General features: G+C 34.2%; 2 protein-coding genes across 7 annotated transcripts in view; one reads left to right on the plus strand and one right to left on the minus strand.

The window, feature by feature from the left end:
* Positions 1 to 23,681, minus strand: part of Acat2 (Acetyl-CoA acetyltransferase 2) — a 55,522-nt gene that overhangs the window by 14,930 nt on the left and 16,911 nt on the right. The gene's annotated exons all lie outside the window — the stretch shown is intronic.
* The window catches only part of LOC143911076 (uncharacterized), a 34,577-nt gene that overhangs the window by 6,878 nt on the left and 4,018 nt on the right, over positions 1 to 23,681 (plus strand). Inside the window, exons 1-3 of one of the 6 annotated variants that reach the window (XM_077429806.1) lie at positions 4,168 to 4,276; positions 4,670 to 4,747; positions 22,362 to 22,473. In XM_077429806.1, the coding sequence (XP_077285932.1) occupies positions 4,727 to 4,747; positions 22,362 to 22,473 (133 nt within the window). In that variant the 5' untranslated portion in view covers positions 4,168 to 4,276; positions 4,670 to 4,726. Of the gene's footprint in view, positions 1 to 4,167; positions 4,319 to 4,669; positions 4,748 to 18,491; positions 18,717 to 22,361; positions 22,474 to 23,205; positions 23,314 to 23,681 lie in introns of those variants that run through there. The other 5 variants (XM_077429807.1, XM_077429804.1, XM_077429801.1 and 2 more) reach the window with 5 other exon arrangements.

Here is a 23,681-nt window from a genome sequence, read left to right on the forward strand (position 1 = left end):
CAAATGGGCAAAAATTCAACCTCACTCTCACTTTGCCCATTCAAAGAAATCAATCCAAGGATTTCTCTATGAATATTTTTCCGATTCAATAATTTTTATATTGCGATGAACATCTATCCATCGTTACATATGATTTAACTCTACCCTATATAGACAGTTAAATTTGGTTAGATTGATCTCGCGAACAATTTGCACGATTGTCTCGGTCGCCTTTGCTCAATTGGCGACAAGACCACACGCCGGGGATTCCCCTCTTATCTCCGTGCTCGGTTTGAACTGGTACAAGAGTGCGTATCCTATAAATTACAGCCTCTCATAAATCGCCCCATGGCCGGTTATGTCGTCCGCATCATCCCATTCGTTCGCAGACGTGTGATGTTCAGATAAATCATGGTTGCACTCGCGGTCAACTTGCTCCTTTTGGAAAGATGCGTTCTCTCGTCTTGTCTTGTGTCCGTTTTGTCTATTTTTATAGATAGTCACCCGTCGTCTTATTTCGATGCTGCGCTTTTAACAGCTGATCGTTTGTTTAGATCGGACGCAGTTGATGCGTTGATGCACCCGTGTTGCGTTTCTACAACAATACTTTTAATTCTAGACGTGAAATCTCTTCTTTGATAGGGCTCGTTTTTGGAAGCTCGGTCGATCTGTAGAAGCACATCTCGCAAGTCATGTATTCGTATTATCTAATATATAATTCCGAAAGAGACTTTGTATGTATATACGGTTTAAAAGTTTGGGTGGGGAGCATCAAAAAGTTTCTATGACGACGATATCGATATCGATGGAATATAATTTTTTTTCGATTCAAATAAATTTAATAAAAAAACAAATGAATGTTTACTATTAGATTGTTTTGCCATATTAAAGTTGTTTATATTACAAATACCGAGCAAAGCCGGATAAAACCACTAGTGTATATATAATCAGTGGCGGCTCGTGCATAGGAACTGCGGCGCTGCAGCACCCCCAGAAAAAATACAAAAAAATCACATTTGTATACATTTACAACTTGTGAATATAATTTAAATAAGAATGATTAGATATTTGACATAATCATTATTAATGAGTATGTCAAATATATCTAAATACAAGTTGTAAATGCGATTTTTTTGTAATTTTTCTGGGGGAGCTGCAGCGCCGCAGTTCCTATGCACGAGCCGCCACTGTATATAATTATGTGCGTGGTAGACATCATCATTTGATGGCTGTACCCAGAGAAATGTAATAATAATAGAAGGGCCCTTACGAATAAATAATTGTTGTCAATATTACGCGGTACGTCTCTATAAATACGCTACAATGCACTAAATACAATCGGATCAATTTACTTATAAAAATGTATCCCATGTTATTTATTGTGTGTTTTTTAATGCATTGTCCAATTTTTACCGATGCTTGCCCATCTTGCGAGTAATATAAACAGATAAGTTTTTATCGGACATACGTCGAACACCAAGCATCAAATACGACTGATGCTAAAATTATTTAGGATTGTCTGTGGACAATCGTCACTTGACAATAATATGACGCCTAAAGCCACTTGTATTAATATAACATTTCTCTGGCTGTACCTCCTGCCCGCACAGTACTTTATCGAATGGCTTATATTCCAAAAGTTAACCGACTTTATAATGAAATCGTTGCTGCCGTGAAAATGTCATAGTTTCCACCTCAGTGAGTGTATCAGAGACTATTTTAACCTATTTGTCTGTTAGCCTGCGCTCATTTTCATAGTTTGATGTAATTTTATTTTATTTTATTATATACATACATACATATATAACAGGAAGGCCTAACAGGTAAACCCCAATGTGCCTTCCTGGCCAATAACTGAAAGTCACTGAATTATGAAACACTGAAAACGAAATTAACGAGACATCTATGAATTTTAACTTGTACATAAATTTTATTGTACATTAATCATACTCAAATAGTGGTGACATAGTAAGTAGAAAGGTTTTTTTAGTTAATTTAATCGAGGAACCGTTTCAACAATGAAATCAGAAAAGTTGGAAAACTCTGATAGGAAAAGATCGACCTGGAGTCACAAATATCCAAGTCTGACCGGCAGCATTACAGGATATACTCGGAATAAATTCTTTTCAATCGAGGTCAACTCAGAGAATCGAACTCGGTGCCTTTCGGTGCTAGGCAAAAGCCCAACCACTGAGCCATGCTGCTGGCTTACTGTATCACAACAGTGATATTACATTATATTTGGTATTTTAATCTCATTGATCCATTAGTGTTAGATTGGATCAACGGTAGTTTTTAATTTTTAATTTTTTTAAATGGCGTATTGCAGTAGTTGAGGTACGCGTTGTATGTATCATCCTGTCATTATTTTATGTTATTTTTTGTCGGTCACTGGTTTGACACGTTTTCAACAAATGATTGCGGAAATCATGGCAACGCTGATCGTTTACAGTCTTTCTTTTTTTATGGTACCTACTCGGTATTATAGTAATATATTTTTTACCACTCGTATTTGCAGTTAATTGGTTTTTAAGTATCCATTTGATGTGTCTGCGTTTTCATGCACGTAAAACATAAGACGTTTTTCAATTTGTCTGCTCGGATCAGTCCCGATTTTTCCTGTTTCTTTATTTAATTTTTCCTAGTTCCCTTTTATCCTGCACACGTACATACATACATACATAAATCTCATCGTAAAACATACAGCGTATCTCCCTCGAAAGTTAAAATAGTACGACGACACATCGGTCGTATTTTAATAATTGCTTTTGATATTTCAATCTCCATTATATTAACTAAACATTTCAGTCGGTGTTTTCGTCTGCATATCATTTTCTTGAAAGTCATCGTTCGACTTGATGTTTCGTATGTAACACGAATGACCTCTAATTCATTAAAACGCGTGTGTACGTTTCCAAAATAAATTTGGCATCGACTCTGCGCTTTGTTTTTATTTTGAAATTTGAACTTCTTTTCTCGTGAAAGCATTTTTCAGCCTAATTTTCGGACATATTTGCTTCATGCCAGGGCTGTGGTATCGGAGTCGCATCTATGTATGAGAAAATTGAAAACTCCCTGTTTAAAACGCATTTATTTTTTAATAATATTGTTGATCCCAATGATAAGCCGAAGTCGATTCACAGCTTTTTACGAATCAAAAGGTCCACACGGAATCGCCGCTCTCTCGAGTGTCCCATTGACTTTATTTCTCATTTTAAAGACATGTAGCCGAGTGTAACGATATGCAGTAGTCCGAACAGGCACGTCATTTTCTGTGTTATTTGAAATAAAATAATGGAATTCTCCACTTAACATTGGTCCGAAATCTGACAAAACCGTTGTTTTATTGTTTATTTTTATTTTTTATTTAATTTCATATAAAAATATTTTATTAAATGTGTAAATTATTTTGAATACAAAATATTTTACACATTTCAATAGAACTGTTAAATAACAGTTCAATAGAACTGTTTAAAATAGAAAACATTGAAAGAAAAAAATTTATGATTTACATTAGCTCATTATAAGTAAGTATTATGTTATATAATATAATTTATATATGCGGCACTCCAGAGATTATTAGAGAAATTTTATTTTTATTATTTAAAATTTATTACTCAAAAGAAAATTAACCCAATAGAAAAAAAAAATTTCACTTTAAATCGAAGTCAAATTGTGGGAAAATTTCGGATTCGGAGTCATGTTTTTTAAACGACTCCACAGCCCCGTTTTATACACAAACACCTATACGACTCAAATCCTTTCGGCTACAATTAAATACAGGACACGTACTCGAAAGAGGAAGTCGTTATGTTGAGTCAGTAAGTCATTCGTGAACTTCTCAATAATTATAATATATTCAAATGTTTTCAGTTCATACAAACGCATAGAAATTAATTTTAACAAATAGTATGCTATACGTACGCGACTTCCGTTCAAAACTGTATGTAAAAGGCCATATAAAAAAAAATCATTAATACTGAAACGGTATCATGTCATGAGTTTTAAGCGTCAATTGAGGTGACGTCATAGCAGCATTTTGACATATTATTTTATGTATTCCGAGAAGTGATGCATCCTCGCTGGATGGATACTGTGTTTGATGATAATTTTATTGGTACATATCTTTCGACCTGTGCTGTATAAACCTCGAGTCGCACATTACCCATGCCGCAACGATTGTTCCTTCAGTCGTACGTTCGCTATCCGCGGCTAAACATTTCCCATACGGGTCGATATTAATAAATCAAAATAAAAAAAGAACAATTATTGATAACAAACATCGCGATACGAAAAAGTGACCATATAAACAATCTTAGCACATTTAAAAATTACTATTGTATATAAAATTGTAAAAATTACTATTGTAATACTTACGTCATGTAATACGTCCATATCTCACTTTCATTTAGAATTTTTATTTTTTATGTAATAATTCGAATTGAATTTAGTATTGTGTGTGCGATGTTAATGTCGAGTTGTCGTCGCAGTGCATATAATTTCTGAACCAATTTGAACAATTCTTTGTGTCACACAGTCGGTTGTAGTGCGTCGTATTTTTTTTATTTTATTTCATCGTCGTTTTTAGATACTCGAAAGGAAATAAAAATAAAAATAAAATTGTGCGGTGATGTGATCGTTTTAATTAATTTCTGTTCGTAATTGAAGTTTATTATCGCGTGTTTTTCAGTGATTGTAAAAGTGTTCTGGTCTATTTTCGGCGTTTGTTGCTTTGCGACTGTGTAGCATGGGATCCACATTTGCCAAGGTACATATATTACACACATTTCAATTTGTTTAATGTTGGTTTTGATAGGTTTTTTTTATCTCTTTAAATGGGTATTTATTCGTTTATCTACATATTTGTTTTTAGGACAAAGCTTTGACTAAATAAATGATCATAGTTCATTCATTTATAATCATATAAACATGTACATTTTTGAAATACTATTCATATTCGATCTTTAATCCCATCAGATTGTTCGATATGTTTTTTTTTTAATTAAGTATAACGTTCTGTCGTAAATTATAGCGGAATTAGCTTATACATAATGAAAATTTTGTAGGTAATTTATGGGGTCGTTACGAGCTAACAAAAAAAAAGAAAATTCAGAAAATATTTTCGGAACAAGTTATTTTTAAATCTAATAACACTGAGCAACAAACGAAATACCGAAGCGGAGACTTATCAATCTTTACTAAGATTCATCCACTGAATTCGAATATGATAATGATTTTTGTTAGTTTGCTCTCGTTTATGAGATATGAGCGTTTAAAAAAAATATTCCATTGTATAAATGTGCCAAAAGTGAGTGATCCCAATGATCAATAGATTTTTACTTTATCTATGTCCGAAGTAACAATACATGAAGTTTTGTGATCATGCGAAAATTAGAACTCGAGGTTTTAACTGATTTTTGTTGGTTTTCTCTCGTTTGTGAAATATGTATGAGCGTTTAAATAAATGCCTAATTTTTTTACAGATTTTTGATTTAGTCTTTAATTAAAAATCTAGTATTTCTCTGCCGAAAGTGGGTATTGGAATTAATAGTCAGATGTTTTTTTTTCTGTTGATTGTGATTTTTTTACATTTAAAAGTAAAAAAAATATTGTTTTTCAAGCCATTGGGCCAGATTTATATTTCACTACGTTTATGAGGATTGGTTTTCAATTTTAATATTTTTATATCTGAAAGTACTAATTCCAGCGGTAAATGATTTTTAAATATGTAGTACTTTAAATGATTTTTTGTACGGTAAATGATTTTAAAATTTGTCACACCGGTCTTTGGCAGAGATCTTCGTCAGCTTTTTTTTGAACCTTTCAACCAATTTGTATAACTTTCTTCGTATATAAAACACCTTTCTCCAAATAATGATATCACTTATTCTGTGACCTGTAATAATTTTCACCTCTGCTAATCACGAACACAACGTGCCGTATACATCATATGTATATTATGTAGGTGCAATTTGAAATTGACGCCAACATTTTCATGGTCGTTTTAGATATTTATAGAGATTTCGGGATTTCAATAGCGCAATACATACATATGTATGTACAAGTGAAACTCATACGGCCAAGGTTCTTTCCAATTCGATCTCGATATTATCTATTTGTCATACTACATCTGCAGAGATTAAATACTCGGTACTGTGGTTGCCAAATTATTCCCATTACATAGGAATACTTTGGTATTGATTAATCCGTTGCGGTTTTTCTTCTACATACATAACATACAAAATATAATCATCATCTCACCTATGTATTTCGTTTCCTATCTCTCGTTATGCCGAGCATATACGTTCCATGCTTCTTTGAGTGCATTCGACTTTGTGTAGCGTCTTGGCGTTCAATGTCCAGGTTTTACATCCATACGTCGTCACTTATGAAAAGATTGAAGATCTTAATGTTTATATAGTTTTATTATTTTTTAGTGGAGAAAATGTTAAGGTGTGCGTTGTTCTAAAAACAAATTTTGGTTTTCTAATTGATTCAATGCAGTTCATCTCCTGTCCAAATGTGTTGTTTTGGTGCCATTCTAATTTAGTGTGTTTTCGCTGTTAAGGTAGATTAACGAGTCACATAATTTATTGCTATCGAGGTTCTCAAACTTTTATTTCGACGTTTATGCGTTAATTCGCAATGGGCGTCACACTTTGCAAACTTATAATACTGGGTATTGAAAATATGTAGTTCTATAGTACATCGCCCCGACAATAATAATGCACATTGCGAAAATAAATGTGACTCAATACTTTCGACACGATCTGATAAATTTAAAAATTATATACATTTACAAATCGGTTTGTTTGCCGGGAAAAAAATGTATAACAGATGTGACCAGAAATCTAAATTTCAAGTTTAAGAAGGTGTTCAATTTGAAAAACATCATTTCTTATTCCATCAACTCTCTGCAGTTCTCAATCTCAATAGGTTTCCAAATCATAATCTTACTACACTCCTCCCCCCCCTCTTTTTATCGATTTCTTTTAATAAACAAAAACAATTTAGAGGATATTTTATTTTAATCTTTTTATTTAATCTTATTGCAAGTTTTTTACTAGTTTAACTTTGGCTTGTTAGATAAAATTCTTAACCGTTCGAAATTTGTGAGCTGATTTTGAACCACTTCCACTCTTCCGATCGCTTTGATATTTTACAGACATACCTATGGATGTTAGCTCTCATTGACGAAAGCAAATGTCACCGACATGAAACCAAAGGAATTAAATCATTAAAAATTACATCGGAATCATCTGTCAGATCGACGTGATGACGCTTGGCTATCCATACGCGTATTTCTACCGCTCTTTAACTTCAGAGGTAACATAGGTGAACAGTTATAAAAGTTTTTTTTCACACCATCTCATGCAATTGCACAAATATGGCTGGTACGCCATCGCTGTCCTAGAACATTTTATTTGTTTTATAACCAGTGGACATTTTTGTGTAATTAAATTAAATCCCAACTGAAGTTGAGATGATAATTATTTCAATCAGGACAATTTTTCGCAGGAAATTCTGAAAAACCTAGTAGTTTTTCTCCAATGACCACAACCACGAGGTATAATGTGCATATAATGCACATGTGCATCGAAAATGAGTGATTGCTGGTATGTAAAGGCCTCGCATCGCTGAAACTGAAACCGTCGCATATCTGAGGGACAATCACTTCCTGCGGTTCCCTCATGTCTCTTTGATTTACAGCTTTTACAGCTTCAAAAATAGTCTTCGAGGGGTACACGGCTCGAGCTCATTCGAGTTACATGTACGTAAGTTTGAGGATGTCGAATTGTGTTCACTTTGCCCTTTTGATTTTTATTGTTTGCGATTTTTAGATACGCACCATTGGCCGACTTCTGGCTTTCGAAAAGTGACTCATTTGAAGCGTGTTTTATTTGTATGTAAATTATGGCATGTACGAGTATGTTCCCCTTTGAATTGATGACTCGCGTGCACCAAAAAATGCAGGGGTCATGACGTTTTGCACGATTCGAAACGCACGGCGTTTCGGCACATGTCCTGAAATAATAAAAAATTGTAAACGGAAATGCCTGATCAATTGAATTCAATTGATCATGATGTGAAAATTTTGGATTGTTTTTGTGGTGTATGTTTGAGTTCATAATTAAAATACTATTGTAACGAAAGTTTTCCTTTTTTTCTCACATCATCTTCGAAATCGACAGTTTGCTCATAATTATCGGAGATGATGCCTTTGGATGGATAATTTTTAATAACAGATTGCTTTCACTCAATAAAATATGATGAAAAATTGAAAAACAATAGTGGAGTGTTACTTGTGCTATTTATTTTGCTATACATGAAAAATATGTAGCTATATAGCGTCTTGTGGAATTTTTTCTCTTGTTCTGTACTTAAATCGGAATCGTAATCCGTCTACACCAGTTTCAGACTTGAAATATTCCTAGATGAAAAATAAACGATATAAATTTATTCGAAATATATTTATGAAACTGAATATAATATAATACGCATCGGTTCTAAGATTATATTATATTGGAAATAAGAAAATAGTACTTCATATAATATGTCCAAGTGTACATTTCGTTCGTTCATCAACATACTAGTTTGTTCATACAAGAACTAATCTGGCCAGTTATAGTTTACACAAAATAACAAATTGAAAAAAAAGGAACTAGTTTGTTCATGAACAGACTATTAGGTATAAGTTAGGTATAAAAAAAAGAAGAATTACAAAAATCTTCTAGCTTAAGAAAGACATCAAGTTTGTTTATAAAAATATAAGGGTTTTCAGAATTTACTACATTGTTGGGAAGACTATTTCAAACTTTAACCAATCTGTTTGAAAAGAAGGAATCTCTGATCAATTTATTCGATTTTTTTTTGGAGAATGTTTTCATTGAACGTAATGAATTTGGACATAGGACAATTATGATGATTATTTATTATTTTAAAGACTTCGATTAAGTCGCCTCTTCTTCTCGTCTCCATTGTTATTAATATTAGCCAAAATATTTTTTAATTTTACTCATAAAACAATTTTCATATCAATCAAAGTGCCAGAGCGCCGACCTGCCCCGACCTGGCCCGACTACACCACTGGTTATAATGCGGTTACATAGGATGTCCCATTTCAAATACTCGGTGTTTTAACATAAAAAAATGGTTGTTAGCTAAAAGTTTCATGCAACAACTTGGTGCCTCTATTTGAAGATACCTTTTGACTATTAACACATTAACTAAAAACAAATCGTTAGTGTATGAACAAACTAGTGTGTTCATGAAAGAACAGGAGTGAAAACTTGGACAGTAACTTATGTATGACTAGCGTTGTGCCCGTTGATATTTTAACGGTTAGTTTCGGAAAAAGAATTGATACATTTTAATTTTTTTATTATAAAATATACCAGGAAGGCTTGACAGGAGGACCCCAATGCATTATTATAATTACAAATAACAACAATTGTTGGAATCGGGAATCTGAACTGGGAATCGGAACTGGGAATCGGAACTGGGAATCGGAACTGGGAATCGGAACTGGGAATCGGAACTGGGAATCGGAACTGGGAATCGGAACTGGGAATCGGAACTGGGAATCGGAACTGGATATCGGTACTGGGAATCGAAACTGGGAATCGGAACTGGGAATCAAAACTAGAATCGGAATCGGGAATCAGAACTGAAATCGGAACTGAGATCGGAATCGAAATTGGAATCGATATCGTCGTCCTAGATTTTTTCGATTACGGCACGGATATCTAATAAACAATCTTTACGAACGAAAATGCCAAAACTTAACAACGTACAAAGTCTCTTTTGAAATCATACATTAGATGAAGCTAATAGAAAGCTTGTAAAAATTAACGTAGAAAAATTAAAACACAAAAATATTTTTTTCGACCCAACAGACTTATTCCCGATCGTTGATTTTCACCAACCACGTTTAATAGAATTCTTCAATCCCTCGAGTTCATAGACATTGTTGATTTTATTGCACCACTAATTGAAGTGTTTCTCTAATTGAAACAATTAATCTTTAGTTTTATTTAATTAGTTGCTAGAACGGTTCCTATCGGTGCAATGTTGCCACGTTTTTTATTTACATTTGTCGAACAGAAAAAAAAGTTTGCTTTTCCATCGCCTTGCAAGTGTACATTTATGACGCAGTGACCTGCAGTTGACCCGTGTTAATGTTTTTTGTTCGCTTTCGTTGCTTCTTGTACAAATACGAGTGTATGCATATTATAAAAGTGTCAGAAATCTCGAGAGTTGAGAATTTTGCGAATCCCCGTCTATTTTGTCAGTTGCATTAAGTGACGCAACCGAATGAGAGGAGATGCTGGATTTCACTCGCTCGTTTCCCGTCTGGTCGAATTCTTTTTCAGTTGAATTCAGCAGGATACTGTTTTTGTTTTTGGTCGTTCAGTCTGCATTCGGACACGTTAGCTCGTGCTCCTTTGTCACGTCAGTTTGTGGCCATCTTCGTTCGGTGTAGTTGGAGAAAGAGATTTCTCTCTTCTTTGTTTCGACTTTTAATTACATATCTCCTTCTGGTTTTTTTTTTGTAATTTTTTGAAGGAATGGTGTTGGTTTTCTTCATTTGAGGTGATCGAAGTGACTATGTCGCTCTTTTGGAATTCACTCACTGGTGCAATTTCAGGTTTATTTTCAGTCGATACGTTGTGCGTTATGGAGACGAAAAGGTTGACGGCGAATTTAGCGTTTGCCGAAAATCTCACTTGGAATATGCGCGTATCGCAAGTGGACCAGCGCAGAAAACCCATCGCAAAAGTGAGTCAAATCTTCAATATCCGTCAAAATTTAAGATATTGTTATTTAAACACGTTTAGGAGTCTACATTTTGTTCGATATTTTATTCATTTTGTTTCGTTTAGTGCCATTTTTGATTTATTCGTGTATTATACTGTCGGTGCATAATACATACATACGTACATTTATTAATTAATTCATTCTAACGAGTATCAACTTAAACAATGTACTGTCCTTAAAATAGGATCAAGGACATGTAAAATCTTATCATATCTATAGGTAGTCCTCGACTTACGACGGTTCAATTTTCGACGATTCGCAATCACGACCGAAAAAAAATTAACGATTTTCTGAAAATTATTTTTTAAACATTAAATTATGGGCTGCTGCTACGCCACTGCTCTTTGGAAGAAGTTAAATGGCGCATATTTTCGAGAAAATAAATATGTACATTTTGGATAAAATTGATAAATTTTCTTAATATTTTGACGTTTTGTATGAAATTCAACTTACGACCGAGGTGCAAGTCGAGGAATACCTGTATTTGAGGTATTGCTCATATCTAGTCTAAATTTTGATTAAATGTTCGTTTTTGTCAGTACAGCACAAGCCGTCTGAACTGAACGTAAACAGCAGTACGAAAAATATTCTTTAGTACATTCTATATGGACACATTAACATATTCCGTGTACGTGGCTGACGTGATCTCATAGTGGCGAGTGCACACGTACTAACGAAAATGCTGTGATGCGCGTAGGAATATTTTCGGAAACGTCATACTGTGACAATATTGAATCAACGTTACGAAGCAAGCAATATTGCGCTGTATCGTCGAGCTTTGCAGTGTATATGTAAGCCGATTTTACCCTGCACTCGTCCAAAACAAGTATTAATGTGTCGAAAGTGGGCAGTGCTGTATAGTATGAATGGAAGCAATCTTTTTCGTGCAGTGTTGTGCCGAGTTGTTAACGTGCAGTGCTGGATAATATAAACGGACCTTTGGGTTTATCCATCACTATCGGAAGTATTCAGCTATGTTTAGGCTAAATATCGTGTACATATATATTATTTTAAGTTATTTAGGTCTGACCTGTCAATTGAAAATATGCCTAAAATTTTAAAACATTGTAGATCAAGACTAACTCATATATGTATATATACCTATATATTTACAAAAAAGCTTTATAATGGTAATACATATGCATGGATAATATATGTGCAATCAAAAACGATTAGTAGTATAGCTATATTTTGTTTGCTATCAGTAGTTTTTAGTAAAGTTCGTCAAGGAATTAACGTTCCGGCAAATTTTGTGCAATAAATATTTCGCATATAATTCAACGAGTAGTATTGTACAAGCTTAGACTTCCACTAATTATAATACTTACATTTCCTTGAATGTTTTCGTGTAAATTAATTGCAAAAAAATCTTCCGAAATATTACAAACGATTTTGAAACACTGACTATTTGCCAATTCTACCATTATTATTTACAATTAAATTGCCATCTGTCGGACCGTGTATAAATACATATTTCAACGCCATCTATGTACGTTTTTCCAACTCTATACAACACTTGGAAAAGCACAAGTAGAAAAATGATAATAAAATAAACCAGGAAGAGACTCTGAAGTTCCTATACCCAAAACTCACCCGAAGCTTACTCTAAGTTTGTAGTCGAACGTTCAAGGACATTAAAAAGGGTAACTTTTAAGAGGGTCAACTACGTTTCTATACCTCTATTCTTAGATAGTACACTACATACTACTGGGTGCTGGGATTCCCTGGCGCCAAATATTGATTTGGCCTGGTGCCCCTGCTTACCCCCCTTTGTTGGGGTAGGCTTTCAGGGCGCAGTCGCAATGGGGCATGCGATTTCACAGCCCTCACATCCTTTCAGGACGCTGACATTTGTTAACGCATCACAACAAATATTAATCAAGTCGAGTGCATTGTCGTCTGACGTCCTCCAGTGGTCTGTGTAATTGCATTCGTAGTGCAGCGTGACGACCCATCTTCGGATTATGGGTTCAAATCTGCGTTTCGTATGTGTCAGACGCCGTGTGACGATAATAGAAGGCGTATGGTGAATGTTTTGATTTGACGCCACGTCGGAGTCGGCCATGCAATGGTATTTGATGGTGTTGGGATGATGATGATGATGATGATTTAAGTGTCTAGTGCATTTTAGTTAGTGTCTGTTATGTTGTTATGGAATTGATCATTTCGTTCGTTGTTTTTCACAGTGTTTGTTACTATTGATTATCGAAAATACGAAATATTATATACATACGTAGAATGTTAATTGATAATTAGGCGCAAAAATATATTTGTACAAAATTCATCTCGGAGAGCAAAAAGATTTGATTAAAATGTCATCCGAACACAACTCAAACATATGCATATACATCACGTATGTAGTATCTTTGTTAAAGGTTCAAACATGAAGATTGAGATGAAAAGATGAAGATTCTTCGATTGTTAGTTTACTTCCTGCCATTTATAAAACGTAAAGCTAATATGCAACCGTTATATCTAAAACAGTAATAGTAAATATTTTCAGTTTTCAGAATCAGTTTTGAACATTTTTCTTTAGGATGCACATATGTATAAAAAAATATATAGGACATGCTTATTTATATTTAAGGCAAATAATAGACATGTTCGGTAATAAAGAAGAAGAAATAAAGAGATGTATGAAATTAAGATGGAGTACGTTTGGGCGAATGAACGTTATTTTTACAAGGCTTTTCTATGTCTGATTAAATAAAAAATGTCACTGCTCGAAGAAAAATATCTTCGATCAATGTGTTTTGTCAGTGATGACGTGTGGATGTGAAACTTGGACATTGACTGCCAAGAAGCTACACAAAGTCCATTACATTTGAAGAAATATGGAAAGCTGCAGCATGGTCGGCATAAAGAGAAGCGGATTACGCGGGTGAGAAGTAAGACAAGGGTAGTGGATTAGTGATATTGATATTGAATATTGAACTGGCAATGAGCGGGTCATGTAGCTAGAAGAATAGGCACAAGAGGTGCCAGAATGGTACCTAAGGAATTTAAAAGGGTGAAAGTAAGCCCAAATGGAAGATGGGTAGACCAAGTTAGGAAAATGTGTGGGATGGATGAGAGCTGCGCAAAACAGAGATGAATAGAAGCGTATTGGAGAAGCCTTCATCCAGCAGTGGATGGGAATTGGTTGTGGACGATGATGGTGATGAATCTGTGTCATATATACATATGTATGTCTTCATATTGAAGCGTGGACGTGTAGAGGGGTTTCCGAGATCGGAGTGAAAGACGCAACTACATAGTAGTGGTAGAGGTATAGGTTTTTTTATTTCACAAAGTCTATCTATTAATATTTTTTTGTATATATTAGAAACAAATGCGTATAAATTGTATACTATTAAAAACCAAAAAAAAAATAACATTTAAGAAATTAAAAAGATAACATTTTTTTTTATTTCTTAAATGCTATTTTTTTTTAAGTAATTAATTAATGAATTATGGTTTTATTTTATTGTATGCCTATGTGTTTACCATGAAATAAAAATGAACAATATTTACTGTTGGCTAAAGTTATAATATTAATAATAGATAAGAGTTCGTCAAATGAAAGACCTACAGTTGATTGTTCACCCATCGGCTCGCCAGCGCCGAATGAACCATGGTCCAAAACCGCCAAATATTTATACTCGAGCGTGTACTCTCAGCACTGAGAGATCATTGGTCGATGGGTCGCGAGACCTTATTGGTTTATTCGCTGAGGCCTTTTTGGCGGTGTCACGACAAATCACTCACGGATTTTACACGCAACGGCGTTACGCGCACGAAATTTCACTCACGCGATAACTGGCTCACGGGCATTACAATCACAGATAAATCACTCACGGGAAAAATCACTCGCGACATTTCGCTCACGAAATTATTAAAATAACGTACGAAAACGTTATTTTTTTACACAATAATTATTCAAAAACTCAATTAGACGTACCGTGACTAATTAATACACTATCCTATCACAGATAAACAAAGAAGTCTTTGGAATTTAACTCATTAATCATAATATAACTAAAAATATACGTTCTTTTCTTCTACAGTGATTTTTCCGCGAGTAATGTATCTGTGATTGTAATTTCCGTGAGCCAGTTGTCGCGTGAGTGATTTGTCGGTGAATTTCGTGCGCGTCACGCCGTTGAGTGTACAGTCCGTGAATGATTTGTCGCGGAATCCTTTTTGGCGCGAACGTGAGATCAAGTGATTAGCGATGGTAAACCAGCGCGATTGACGAGCACTACTCTCTACGTTACAATATCTTATCTTCCCAAAATAAAATAATCCAATATAAAATACAATTCATAATTGGATTCAACTTATTTTCTAATTACCTTACTATGCACTTTTAGAAAGAAGATAATTTTATTTCTTATCGAATTTCTTTTTGTACGAATGCGACATAATCCAAAAGCGATTATTCATTATTTTTCATTAAATAACCGTGTGAACTTGCGTTCAATTGTGCTTTTCTCTATTTCAATGCATGTTTGTCCCACTAATTGAGTTGCTTCGTTTTCGCACGCTCCTTCTCGTACGAAACTTTCTGAAAGGATTTCTCTTATTCTACATTTGTATATATAATTATATTATCGTCATAATAATAATAAATTCCGGAACGTGTGGGCGATTGTCGGTGTCGATTTTCCTATAATATCGAATCGGGTGTGATCCACCTCAGGTCGTGTTGGTTTTATTTCGGTGCATCGATGCACCAGTGATACGGAAAGAGAGTGCAACGACGCTGCACCATCCTCAGGACACTCTCGGTCTGTTTCCTCGAGTTATTTCTGTTTTGAAATTAAACTCACATATGTACATATTCACATTCAGAAGAGTGCGCGCGAGTAGGGAGAAGAGATGATGCTATCTTAGGATTTTCAAACGTACGTTTATTAGTCGCCGGCGTCGCATTTCCTCTCAATTTTCCGGCAAGTATGTGTGGCCTTTTAATTTATATTATTCACGGTGATTTGGCATGTTTGCATAATTTGGACGTTTTCGCAACGGCCATCGAAACGTTCAACTTCTCGCGTTCGTCACGGTTTTTACTGTGTATTATAAAAGTAGTAATTAATTTCTTGTTTTTTTTTTTTAAATATATTTCAGACGTGTGTGTGTGTGTGTAGACTTTATTTAGACGGACGTAAACTATGCTCTAATTAGTAATTCTATCGATAGGCATCAAGATTAGAAGAATTAGGCAACTGTAACATTTGTCTAATTTTTTTTATTGTTTTAGTTATTAGACGCTTAAATTTCATTGTCTGAAAATTTTATGGCGTTGTATGAGATTTGTCGTAAAAATAATTGGAATTTAAGCTTACTTTTCATAAATTGCTGATTGCTTACATATCTACATATATTTTTATATACATATTTATTTCACAATATTAAAATTAGACCATAGTGAGTACAGGTTGCCCCAAGGCGTTACTATGGTAGGATATTTAGTCAATATTACAATGATACGGACAAGATTAGTCAATGATGCGTACAAGAAAAAAATAATACAAATTAATAAGGTATACTTTAAAATGGGAATATCATTTGTTTATTTATATGTATGTATATCATTTTTATTTTGCCGTGAAATGAAAAATAGTGACGAAGCTTCAAAACGATAAAATGGGCCTCTTAAGTCTGTCAAAATTTCGCTGGAATCAAAACCTGATGTTCACATGTGTTTGTTTGTGCAACTGCTTTTCTTCTGTCTAAAGTAAATTTGCGAATGATATCTGAAATTTTATTTTAGTCTATATTTAATAAATAAACTGGTTTCTTTCTCTAGTTCAACATTCATTAAAATTATCAAAAAAATTCGAGCTAATTTCACGGAAATTAAGATTTCTCATCGGAAGACAAGGTATCTTCTTAAATTGGGATTTATCGCTGTAAGATTTTTAAAATGAAATTTTTCGTGTTGTTTTAAAAATATTTAAGCACTATAGAGTATATATTTTTTTGTTATTAGTTGTCTTTTGTGTAAGCAAAAGACACATTCTAATCTTATTGACTCAAGATAACAACTATCTCAAGTGTTAGCTTTCAATTGTTTTTATTTACATATATTTTTATGAACATACTTTGTTTTTAACTTATTTTAGTATATGCGAAAGGGGACTCGGTATGACGTCACTTAGTCCCCTTGTATTCCGCTCGCACTAAGGCTAAGGCTGTGCGATAAAAACAGGTAGATTTCCATGGCACGCCACTGATACGTATAGCTTATTCATTTGCAACTCAAGTTTTTTTCTTAGTAGCGGCAGTGCATGTGCAGCTTATTAAAAAAAATGTATACATATTTTAAGTGTATCTTCTAGTTGTAATATATTTTGACTAGTTGGAATATATTCCATCTAACCTGGTACCAACTATCGTTATAGTTGAAGTGTATTTTCAGTTGTAATATATTTTGACTAGTGGGAATAAATTTCGTGTAACTCACGTATGTTGATTCATATGGCGAATGACATTCGAATTGGTCAAAATATATATCACAACTGAAAATCAAATATAAGTAAGATGAAGAGGTTACGTTTTCGTGAAAACGTCATTCGACTAGTAAATTGAGTTGGAAAGTCATATTCTTGCATTGAAAACATTCTTAGTTATCGTAATACAGTACTCATTACCTTTATTCGCAATATCTAGCAAATATTAACGCATTATTGAATTCTAAAGCATTCATAAAAACATCAGAGCTGTCAAAACTCGACTGTTATATTACAATTGGTTGACATTGTTGAAAGTGTATCTGCGTTTGTAGAGATATAATTTACTAATCGAATTGTATTCGAATATGAATGACTTAAAACGCCAGTTGGAATATGTATGTATGTATATTATAACTGAAAACACACTTCGACTGTAACATATGGGCCTACCTCACGGGCCCGAATGAGAAACACCCGAAAACGCAAATATCGGAAGGCAAAGATCGAAAATCGAAAGATCTTAAGTCGAAATATAAAAAAAGGGTGCATGGTAAACGGTACATACTCACGTACATACTCACTTAATTTGCGCGAGCAGGATACAACAGCAACAAGAGGAACAGGCTTTTCCTCCCGTATTCTGCGCGCGCACATTAATACGGGAGGAAAAGCCTGTTCCTCTTGTTCCTGTTGTATCCTGCTCGCGCAAATTAAGTGAGTATGTACCGTTTACCATGCACCCTTTTTTTATCTTTGGACTTAAGATCTTTCGATTTTCGATCTTTGCCTTCCGATATTTGCGTTTTCGGGCGTTTCACATTCGGGCCCGTCACGGAGACCGGTAACATATATACGTACACAAACAAAAGTTCGTTCGCCCTTATATTAAAATAATAATAATAAGAACTTTATAACTTTTGGGTCAACTCGTGATAGTTTCTCCTTTGAAATATAGCATTTCACTGAACATGAATTGCCCTCTTTTGCCTTCACATTGACCTTCCACACTACTTATTTTACTTGGACGCTTTTCGTTCGAATGGAACGATACTGAGACCCTTCGAATGCGGGGACTGTTTTAGCTCACATTTCATCTCAGTCGAAGTTTTACACGTCGAAATCTCTCATCATCGTTTCCAACGGATTTGGTGCCCTCTTCTCCATTCATCCACACTTCGTTCACGTCTAATTAATCCATTAGTCCAGTCCACCCCGCGACCGCGCACCCACTTGGCATCGTGTTCCGTTCTATGCTTCTCACTCCTACTCGGTCAGCTGGCCGATCAGCACGTTGCCAGCACTTTTTGTGCCAGTTTCCCATCCCCACCGCACTATATCCATCTCACCTAGTATACAAAAACAAACATCAAACACCTCCCGAACGGACGGGAGGGCGACGATCGACCAAACATGGATTTCCTATCTAAGTTGCTAGGAAAGAGCCCCGGCAAGGAAATGTTCTCCAGTATCACTTCCTTGGAGGTTCACCGATTCAAATACATATCTATCGTGAAAACGTGTGTCTGTGAAGTGTGACGAGTGTAATAACAAGTGCTATTTGATTTTTTTGCGGTTAATGCTCCGTTGCAATCCGCGCACGGTTCGCTTGCAGTCGGGAACTCGATTTACATGATCATTTCTCGATTAGCATGTGATGATGATGATGAGCGGTGATAGGGCGTAATTGATACATGAGAATCGTGTCCGCACAGTATGCACACCGTTTTGTCTTTTGACATCAGTCGGTCGCGTGCTTGCCAATTCTGATTTGAATCTGTTGTGAAAATCAAGTTTAATCTGCGTCTTCTGCTTGCTTAATTGCCGATGGGAAACTGGTTTTCCACGTTGTAGAATTTACGAAAAGTTCAACTTGGATTTTTACAGGCAACCTTCGCCGCTGATGACCTCCAGTGTGATTAGATTTTTTTTGAAGAACTTGCTTTCTTTTCGCACTTGGGTTTGCGCGCGTGTGAAAGTATAAATCGGTATTACATTTTTTGAATAACTCGACCGGTTGCCAACTTTGAGAATTGTGTTTACGCCAAAAACGCCAAGCCAAGATGCTGCGAAAGCTTTGTAGCCAATTAGATGTCCGTTATCTGGTTTAATTTTGATTCGTTTCAATTGAATCGATTTGTATGACTCGTTTATGACACGTTAATCTTATTCTATCTATAGGAGTCTCGCTTCTAAATGCACCAGTCTCACTATACCTATGTACAGTTTAGGTTCTATAACTTGTACTGTGTCTCCTTCTCGTTTGAATTTCATGGTTGAAAATTACGTTTTAGTTTACTTGTTATATGTATATCATAATTTGACCTTAAATGTATCAAATTTTCGTACTAAATATAAAAAGGCAACAAGTGTTGACATTTAAAGCATACCAGTAGTTCTTAAGAATTTTCCTACTAACCGGAAAAGCAACACGACTTTCCAATGTTTATGCATGATTTATACTTGTTGCTTCAATTTTTCATATTTCTGGTACACTTTTCCATGTGCATACATATATTTATTAATTCTATGTATGTGTCAGGAGATTTATATTCGCATATTCACAACAAAATAAATAAATAAACAGTACAATCGGTTTGATCCCATTGTATTCATTTAAAGTTGTTACAGTTTATTTTCGCAGACCAAAAAACTGAAATGATATCTTGTTTCATTCGCCGTATCATATAAGGCTTCTCGCCTACTTACAAATTCGAATACTTTACACCAAAACCATGCTTATAAATCTGCGACTAAAACGGCAATGGTAAAGCGACTCGTTTTACACGGCGACTTGTCAGCGCTTTGATTAATCGAATCAATATTTGATAATATCATCGTTTATTATATGATCACGGAAGTTGGTACGCTTTTGGACTATGTATGTACGTTTTCGTTTAACGCATGGACAGTCTAAATTTGGTTTAGTTGAACGGTTGGTTAGTTGGATTCGTATTTATGTTTGTACTTGATTTGGATGACCGACTTGTGAAAAGTTTCACCGCCGTTGATGAAGTGCACTTTCGTGTACTTTTTAAATTTAATTATGTTTATTATCTATGGTACAAAAATACAATATGTACGAGTATATAAATGTAGGTCTAGTAACTCCAGTCCGTCGAACTTGAAGGTCGTGTTTATTTTTGAAATCATTAGTATTTCGATATTGGTCTTTGTTGTGGTTCTTAGAATAAATATCTAAGATATATGCGTAGTATAAAGGCGACGTCTTGTCGAAAGTTGGAACTCGTTCAAATCGACTCTGGTCTTTACTCATCTCGTTTGTTAACCTTGGCCCGACTCTTTGGATGTGGGATTTATGGTGAAAATTGACTTGAGTTTTTCTTTCCTAATTTCGAAGGTCGCCGACCATTTAATTGATGGATTATTTTATTAGATGAATGTTATCTTCTTTTTTTTTAACTCATCGCAGTATTTTTTCTGAGTGTTGTAATGTTTATTTTTGTTACTCTACCCAAAGTATCCAAGTAACCCAAATACAGAAAGTTAATTTACTCGTTTTATTTCAGTGTAAGCGGTAAAAGTTTCTTGCATTAGCGGTTTCTAACATTAAAACATTTTTTATATTATGCCTATTTAGGTACAACGGTTGCTTTTAAGTGGAATGCGATTTTATGAAATTAGGATATTTTTCATTTTGATCGACGTTTTTGTGGACTAAATTTAAGATTTAAATCACAAACTGAGTATTTCTGTTCAATATGAAAATGTTCTATGTACATTTCGTTCGTTCATGAACATACCGGTTTGTTCATATACGAACCAATCTTGCTAGAGTGTAGTGTACTCAAAAGAACAAATTGACAAATTAACTAGTTTGTTCATATACAAACTATAAGGCATAAGCTTAAATATTCTCAATTGTTTGTCCCATCCTCTTATGTATGTATGCTTACCCTGGATTGCAATATTTTTAATTTAGCGGAAATAGTAATTAATTTTAGCATTTAGGATTGCAATAATTTAATTTAGCGTTAATAATGCGGTTTTCATGGTATTTCCATTTCAAATACATGGCGTTTTGACATCTAAAAGGTTTTGACAGCTAAAAGTTCCATGCGACACCCAGTGAGTCTAATTGAAGATAGCTTTTGACTGTTTAAACCAAAACTAATAGCTAATTTAAGAACAAACTAGTATGTTCATGAACGAACTGGAGTGAACACGTGGTTTTTGATTGACTTTGATTAATTTGGAGTGAATCCTTTTCATTGACGTGTTTGTTGACTATATTTAATTTCGTCATCATGAGTCAAATATGACTTTTAGTTTTAAAATTTTCCATTTACATAAATAGCCTTCAGTCCAATCGACAAAATTTATCCATGTTAAAAAAAAAAAAACAATTTTTACAATTTAGTTTTAGATCAAATTAGTTTAGACACCATTGAATTTCAAGACTACAGAGAGCGATTTTAATCATTATTTGAATTGCTTTTTTTATAGTAGCAATATTTTTGATCTGCCTAAGTGTTGTTTTTTTTTTGTGACACCTCGCCTTCACCTTTTCTGGTTACCTATGTATCTAGAACTTCAATTAATGCGTGGTAGTTATAAGAACGGTCAAATTGTTTGATTGGACTACTGCTTGGAAACAATCGTGCTAAACGCCCACAATCCATTATTTGCCAATAAATAGTACTACTTTAGAAATGATCTATCGTTTCTAGAGTGCTCTAATAGTGCTTTGACCTATCTGAATCAAAAACGTCTAGCTAGCATATTATGAAATTATTCCACAGGCAAAGTATTACATTTGTACAAAAAAAATATACATGTGTTTTGATTTTTAATATTCAAAACTTATTTCAATGTCAATTGTTTTCATATTCCTCGTTTCTTTTATTAATTTTTTTCATTGATAATTTTGTATGGAATAGTATAATAATATATAAATTAATTGATTTCATTCTTAAATGGGATTGATTTTGGATTATGTGGCTCCGCTCACTATTATCAGTACTTTTTGTGTCGCTTGGATTATTTGCTCGAAAATGGTACAGAGTTATTTTGATACCCTTCGTGTAATGATATGTATTCATTTTGATTTAAATTAATGAAAAAAATTTCGGCTGTATATTCATCGTCTTTTTTTTTTTTTGATTTCAGAACACATCAGGGGAACAGTCGCAAAATAGCAAACCAAATGATAAAACACAGACTGTAACTGTTAATCAGGCTTCGGCAAATGTGAAAAACTCCAACAATAAAATATCTGATGGTAAGCCCTTCACTATACATAAATCGCCTCAACGAGGCTAATGTATTTTAAAAACAACGTTTCGCACAACCGTCACATACCCATATTATAACATCATTGTTTTTAATTAATGATTTTGTTCACCGACTAATATTGAATAGTTAATTTTTTACGTACGTATATAATAAGATATTTGGAAAGATAAGTTGAACATGTTTTCTTTCTCAATTATGCACATACATATTGGGAAAGCGTTTTCCAAAACAAAACTTTCCGTTATATTTATTCAATGAATTGTAAATGAGTATGGCTAGTTTTTTAGGCACATATAAAACTTATCTTTGATACTAGCATAATAGTACAACGCTCATTAGTAATATTACAATGCGAATATTTCGAATGTATGTACATATGAAAGCATCGGCTAAATGTTGGTTTTCATTTTGTAAATATAAAAATGCTATTATTGGAAATTCAAACGGGGGTTGCTGGTTTCTTATATTGATTGTGATCAATCTTAACAATAATTGTTGTGTATGTCTATTTAATTTTCTTCATATAGGTACTATTCGTATATTGTGACTGTTTATTTTTGTTTCTCACATTGCTGAAGCTTATAATTTTCTTGCACGTCTTTGAATATTCCTCTATTAATTAAGCTAATTATCTTTTACTAATTAGACGATTACTGTCCCCCCCCCCCGAGTTTTTCCGTTTTTACTAATGCATCCATAAACGACATTAACATTGCAGAATCATCCGATAGTTCTTTAGACTACGACAGTGCCAACGAGGACACGTCACCTCGAGATGATTCTACGAGTGATGCTTACTTAGATAAATTAAAAACACCCAAAACTGGTGAGACGATCGCATATCATTTACTAATTTGGTTTATGTTTCATATTCTGTATTAGGTGATTAAATGTTTTGTAATTGTCGATTACATATGGTGCGCTACTGTGGCATGGCCTTAAATGTTTATGCAAAGTTTTTAATGCACACCATTCATTCACGAGCACCTCATTGTAATCATAAAAGCTATTTTCAATCTAGATCAATCCTTTTGATCACACATTGTATGTTGGATTGTTTATGAGCAAATGCCTTACCGCCGATGTAAACAATTTTATGTGTACACATATTTACGATTTGACAGTGTGTGTGATCAAAATGGATCTTATATTTAAGTTTATTGTTAATTTCTCATTATATATATTTTCTTTTAT

Source organism: Arctopsyche grandis, chromosome 4, assembly GCF_051622035.1.
Source record: "Arctopsyche grandis isolate Sample6627 chromosome 4, ASM5162203v2, whole genome shotgun sequence".
NCBI lineage: Eukaryota > Metazoa > Arthropoda > Insecta > Trichoptera > Hydropsychidae > Arctopsyche > Arctopsyche grandis.